Source organism: Glycine max, chromosome 13 (assembly GCF_000004515.6).
Source record: "Glycine max cultivar Williams 82 chromosome 13, Glycine_max_v4.0, whole genome shotgun sequence".
Classification (NCBI taxonomy): Eukaryota; Viridiplantae; Streptophyta; class Magnoliopsida; order Fabales; family Fabaceae; genus Glycine; species Glycine max.
Genome location: NC_038249.2, coordinates 18077451 through 18084322, shown reverse-complemented (window position 1 = coordinate 18084322; position 6872 = coordinate 18077451). Strand labels below are relative to the sequence as shown.

General features: G+C 29.0%; 1 protein-coding gene across 1 annotated transcript; it reads right to left on the bottom strand.

Moving 5' to 3' along the window:
• Positions 1-1839: 1839 nt before the first annotated feature.
• AP2-3 (AP2 domain-containing transcription factor 3) lies at positions 1840-2580 on the bottom strand. The gene has a single exon (NM_001254270.1). The coding sequence runs from the start codon at positions 2578-2580 to the stop codon at positions 1840-1842; it is 741 nt and encodes a 246-aa protein (NP_001241199.1).
• Between the last annotated feature and the right edge of the window lie 4292 nt (positions 2581-6872).

Below are 6872 nucleotides of genomic sequence, written 5' to 3'. Positions count from 1 at the left end.
TCAACATGCAACGTTTAAATTGTCATTTAGTTATATCATTTTCATGTGCAAATTAAAAAATAGAAAAATATGTTTAATTAAAATTCTTTGCATTAGGGACATAATCCTAAGTAGGCCCAAGAATATAATGTAGATGTTGCCCTGATTGTAGAGTATAGTCAAAGGAATGGGTTGGTTGATCCTCTAGATCTGCCCTTTTTACATATCTATATGAACATGTAATACCAAAAGCAAAAAGCTTTTTTCTGTACATTTCCATTGTGAGAGAGAACTTTGAAGGGCACCTTGTTGAGACCACATACAATGTAAAAGGGAACAAGTGAGAATGGGATCCCATGCCCTCGCCCATTTCATAAGAGGACAGGTCATGTGTGCTAATTGGTTCAACTCAACCCCTTATGATTCAATCAAGTTCATATATACTTAGACCAAAAAGCATCAAAGTTTGTCTTTCCTTCTTTCTAGTTATGCAAATAGTAATACTATGATTTCGTATATACTAATAATATATTGTGTATCCGCGTTAAGCTAATAATCATATCCTTCCATGAAACACCAATGAAAACATTGCTTGTATCAAAAGTCATTCAATTTTCATTTTCGCTAGATACTACGTATTCTACTAATAAATACAAACAACCTTGGCCATATTGAAGAATAACAAACTCAGATATCATCATACAATCATTTTATCTTAGTAGCTTATTATTATCTTGGTCTTGGCATTAATCAATTTAATTGACAGCATTCCCCAAGTAAACCCAAAACTGTGGGAGGGAATAGTAAAAATATTTGGTGAATTTGAGACACTAAAAAAATATAAATTTTAATTTGAAAAATTAAAAAAAATTATAGATCCTAAATTTGATAGACAAAAATATATATATTTTTAATTATATAATAATTCATAATTGAATAAGAGAATAAAAAATATTTATAAATGTATTTCAATTAAATTAAGTTAAAATACTGAAACAAGGGAAATAAACATAATTGTTCTTTAGGCAGGCAGGCAAGGGACTGACGACTGAGAGAGTAATTTTTTTTTTCCAAGACTGAGATGAGAGTAAATGGTCCAAGAAAAGACACTTTTCAATGGTTCAATTTTCCACATTTTGTACCAGTATGCTTCCCCCTTCTCGGTGAATTGATAAGCATCTCTGACATTTTCCTATGCAAATAACAGTTCCGTTATATATATATATATATATATATAAAGTATAAAACAAAAAACTGAAACTTACTTTGCTTAAAAAAAATTGAAGCTAAAGCTTACTATTATTTTTTATCTTTTTTAATTCATACAATTTAATTAGATTAATGATAAGTTTAATAAAGTGTTGTCTATTTTTACATTCTCATTGAATTATAAATTTTTATGTATATATAATAAGGTTGTTAATTTCTATAATAATTATTTTGAAAATTATACTCAAAAAATCGTTCAAATAAGTGACTTCCCCATACCCTTTCACAGTGGCCAAAGATTTCTTTCAAATTAACATATAAACTAAAGAAAAAAAAAAGAAATTGATTATAACTGAGACATTGGAAACCATCTTTTTCCCCCTTTCATTTATAAACTACACAATAATACATAGAAAACCATTAATAAATTCGACATAACAAATATTGCATCAATAATACATATGTAGAAATCCACAAAGGATAGACCAAAAATTGTCTTATCCCTTTTGTGAATTTCTTCCCTAGAATATGTAATTATAATTTGGACAGTCAGTGATTGATATCTTCATATAACACCACCTGACAAACGAATATGAATTTGTGAGCAAAAAAAAACAAAAATGGGTTTGGCTTGAAATTAATGAATCACTCTCAGCAGAAACTCCACAAGCGAATATCACTTTCTTCATACAGATCATCAAGCAGCTGTGTTGAATCAATGTCAAAGAATGCCCCACTTAGCATTTGATCAACATACTTTGGAGATTGCAAGCCCTCCAAGCCATACCATGATTCCATCATAGCCATTGATTCATTTTCTTGATCACAAATAGTAGTAGTAGCAACAGCAGTAGTATAAGCCCCAAATGGTGTCAGAAGAGAGACATCATCATCAATTTGGTCTGAGGGAGATGATGATGACATTGATGGTGATGATACAAATGAAGAAGAAGAAGGGGTTGAAGCAAGAGGAGGAGAATGTGGAGAAATTGGAGAAGGTGGGGTGGTAACATTATTATTAATAGCAATGGCATTGTTGTCCAAGAAATTGTTGGCAGCAGCAGCAGCAACTCTTTGGATTGATTTTGGGGACATCATGGAAGTGTCTTGAGGGATGATGTAGTGTTGTAAGGAGGAGCTTGAAGAAGGGAAGTTGAGATTGGTGGCTGAGGAGCCTTTGAGGCATAGAAGTGCAGCATCATAGGCTCTTGCTGCTGCTTCAGCAGTTGAATAAGATCCCAACCATATTCTTGTTTTTTGGTTTGGTGCTCTAATCTCCGACACCCATGACCCCCAGCTTCTCATTCTCACTCCCTTGTACTTCTTCTTGTTCTTGTTGTTGTTGTCACTTGATGATGATGATGATGATGATGATGATGATAATGGTCTCATTAGCTTTGATGATGATGGTTGTTCTCTCTGGATCTTGTTCTCTGACTTAACCATTCTGCAAAGAAGCTGTAAAGTGTTTGTTTTAGTGAAAGATTGGTTCTTTGGGTGTGAGTAAAAACTAAAAACGGGTGTTTTTGTTGAAGAGGTTTTTCTCTATTTTTGCACTCTTGTCATGTGTTTGTGACTTTTTGGTTTTCCTTCTATTGAAAGTGGGGAAATGAAGCATATGGAAGTGAGGAAGTGAGGATGCTCTATTTATAGATAGAGACTTTGGTTTCAAGGTTGCAAAAATCTCTCTCTAGTCAAGATGGGTGATTGTTATTGCCAGATGGATTTTGGTTAATTTAGATTTAATATGGAGGTCTTAATTAGTTCTTGAAATGACTTCTTTGTCCTTTATCTCAGTGAAGCTTCCTTCAGATGCATATTATATGATGAAATAACTAGTCTAATAATGACGAGCAAATAAAACCCAAAAAAAAAAAAAACAGTAAATTAACCTTCATTTTGACTAATGAAAAGAAACCATAGTAAACTAACTTATGGAGAAGATACTACATCATCTAGGTTATCATATTATTATTGCTATTTAAAACTTATTTTGTGCTAAAACATACTCTCTTTCACGAGAAATTATTACATAATCTAAAATTATTACATATTTATAATTTCAACTATTTTATGCTATATATAATTAAAATTTTCAAATTTAAAAAATCAATAATAAAACTCAATTATATACAATCAAGGCTATCAAATTCGAGAGTTTACATAGACTCGTAAAAGTTTTATAGACTTGACTCATAGACTTATAAGAATTCACTTCATATAAAAATAATAACAAATTATCTATAAATAACATTCTAATTAAACATTTCAACAATATAATAAAAAAATAGTAAATCATAAATTTCATAATACTTAAATAAACAAATCTAGTAATGCATCACTACTAAACAATACATTGTAGATGTTATAGTAGTAGTAGATCATTCTCATCAAAGGTGGGTTTGATGTTATTAAAGATGAGAATTTTTTCATTCGAAAATAACACATTAAATGAAGGTATGTTGAGCATTAAACAGATAGAAAACAACTCAAAATAACTTATATTTTGATTTAATTTTTTTAACTTGACTTGTTAACTAGGTGATAAACTCAAGAGTTTACCGAGCTTACTTAGAATTTATAGAATCTACCTAGATTCTATTAAAAAAAAAGTTTACTCACGAATCGACTTACAAATAATAAAAATTAAGGAGTTAAATCAAGAGTTTGATAACTATATAATACAATTATATAAAAATTATAATAATTATAGACCAAATAATAATTTATCCTCTTTCGCTTTATTTAATCCTAACTCATTCTTCTGCACCAATAGAACTTATTATTTATCAACTCATTAAGTTATCAATTGTTTCTCTTCTTCTTTTTATCAACTATTGTTTCTTCTTCTTTTCTTGAGAAATTGACTTAGTCAAATCAAGATGCTAGTAAAAAAATCTCAACTATTATTATTATTGAGTCTATCAGAATAACAGTGATGATTTTCAGTTATATATTGAGTATTTTATGGTAATAAAAGTATAGAACCATAAAGAAAGTAATGCGTTTTTTTTGGTACTGAACTTCGGAGAGCAGTTACTAGTACGACCATACTATGGACATTTATGAGTGAACAAATTTTCAAACTATACAGATGGAAGTTAATGCTTTAGACTAGAACATTAATTTCACGGTCCGTTTGAAGTCTGCAGACTTGTCCATTTAAGTCATCGTCTTCCCCAAATGTCATTCCATGAGCTTCTCTTTAACTGAAAACAGTAAGGAAACATTTAAGGGATGATTGGTTTCCTGTTTTTTGTTTTCATTTTCACTGAAAATAAAAAATGATAATAAAAATGTGTTTGATTAGATTTTTAAAAACATTTTTCAGTAAAAATGAAAACAAAAAATAACTCAAAAATGAAAATAATAAAATTTCATTTTCAGTGTTTTTATTTGAAAATAGAAACTTCATTTTGAAGAAAATGAAAATGCGATAACAAGAAATATAATTTCAAGTAAATCTAAAAATACAAAAAAAAACAAGAAGTCAATATATCATAAATTTTTAATATTTTTATTTCCTAAAAATAAAAAATAAAAAGTCAAATCAAATATATTTTTAGAATTCTAATCTTTTAAAAATAAAAATAATTTTCAGAAAATGAAAACAGAAAATGAAAATGCAAACCAAACCAAGCACAATATATCCATACAATTTTATAGATTTTTTTAATAATAATGCATGTACTACTACTCTACTAGTATTATAGTACTAGTAAAATTCTGATACTCCAATATAATACTTTTTAACATATTCCAATATGCATTCTTTATTATTTGATAAAATTGAATTTTCACATATAATACCCACATCATTTGGTAACAACTTAATCTAATAACAAAATAGAAAGTACTGCATCAGAGAGTTTGCTATTTCTAATATTAATATACGTTGAGAGAGAAATTAAGAATCTGTGTTACGAGGCAGCTTCCAGGATCCATAGTTGCTGATGCTTAACAAGAATTCTAGAGTGATAAACCGCTATGCACAGAAAACTACAGTAAAACCCTTTTGCATATGCAATCACACACAGCTGTTGCTTCTCTGTATTCAGCTCCAAAACCGCGTTTTGGGCCCTCCTTTTTTCTTTTTTCCAAATTAAAAATGTGCCTTATTTTATGTGTCACACCAAACTAGTACTACTACTTTACAATATTTTTATATTTAATACGTAATTCAATGCGTTGTTTGCTATAGCCTGCGTTACTTGACTTTTGCACTCTTTCTTTGTCCCTCTTACTTTGCATTTAACTTTTTATTTATTTATTTTAATTTTAAGGTTTTGAAATGATTCTCTACATGGTACAGCACCAGGACCAAGTAGTTTTGCCTTTCGCTTTGGAAAAAATGCAAGCACACATGCATGGATGATATATGTCGAACACAACTTTATTTTATGGGACATATATATTAATGTGACCCTTATTTTCCTAAGTTGGATCGCGCAGTCAAATTCACACGTTCAAGGAGAAAAAGGAAACACCTGTAAAACCCTACCAAGAAAAAAGGATGATCATATATGATAGCACAGACAATTAGTCCACTGTCTACCAAACAGCAAATCAGAATCAGCTACCGAAAGACGTGATCAAGAAACCAAACAACTCCAATTGATTTAGCTTTGACCAATAAGAAGAAAATAAAGGGTTGTGCTAAAGTTATTTGTGTTATTTTGAGATTGATTAGTTGTATAAAAAAAATTGCAATCTTCCTTTTAATTTTTTGTCATAATTTTTTATTCAAATTAATGAAACTTTTTTATTTAAGAGTTTAATTGTCATACATAATAAATGTTACATTTTTTTTAAATTATCAATAAATCATAATTCATGATATGTGACATTTTGTGATTAATAGACAATGTAAAAGTTGTGGGTTTTATTTTAGATTGTAATTTGGTCTCATTAAAATTGTAAAATGGTTCCTTAAATAATGTATTTTATAGCAGACTGATCCTTTTTTGAGAAATTTATAGTTAAACTCTTTTTTTATTGATTTCAAGTTGTGAAGTTTAACTCTTTATAACTGGAAAACTATAAATATCCCAAAATCTAACCAAAATATTGTTTGTAAAACTCACTCTTCACAAACAATGAGCCACAATTTGAGTAACTGCAACTAGGTGAAATTGTTTGCAGTTCATTAGGTCTATGCAATAATCCTTTATATGGGTCTTTGCTAGCGTCTCATCAATATCATTGGCGCCTTGCTGGATAGCAAGGTTAAACTCCTAAGATTTTTTGGTTCTAGCGTAATATAGTAAATAAGGCCCTCTTATACTTAATTATTTAATAATATAAATATATATTACATAAAAAAATAGTCACAAAATTTCATTAAAAATATACATTTTATTAAATTAAACAAATAATATAATTTTAATAAATTTGAAAAAGGATATATAATTTTTTATATAATTTACTCTTATATCATCATCCATCATTTTAATTTGCATCTCCAAAAAAAATTACATGCACATCTATATATAAAATAAGTATGACAATAAGGTTGGGGTGGATTTGACTCCTCATCCCCCACATAAGGTAGGACAAGTTCATGTTTAGAACAGCTGAGCTTATATTTTTTTAACTCATCCACATTCTCATTGATACGGTTTTATTGAGTTTGGGTAAATTTGCATGGAACTTATTACATTTTTACTATTTTCTACTGATATATT

Coding starts and splice junctions, on each gene's coding strand:
- AP2-3 (NM_001254270.1), bottom strand. CDS start 2,580: ATGAGACCATTATCATCATCATCATCATCATCATCATCATCAAGTGAC.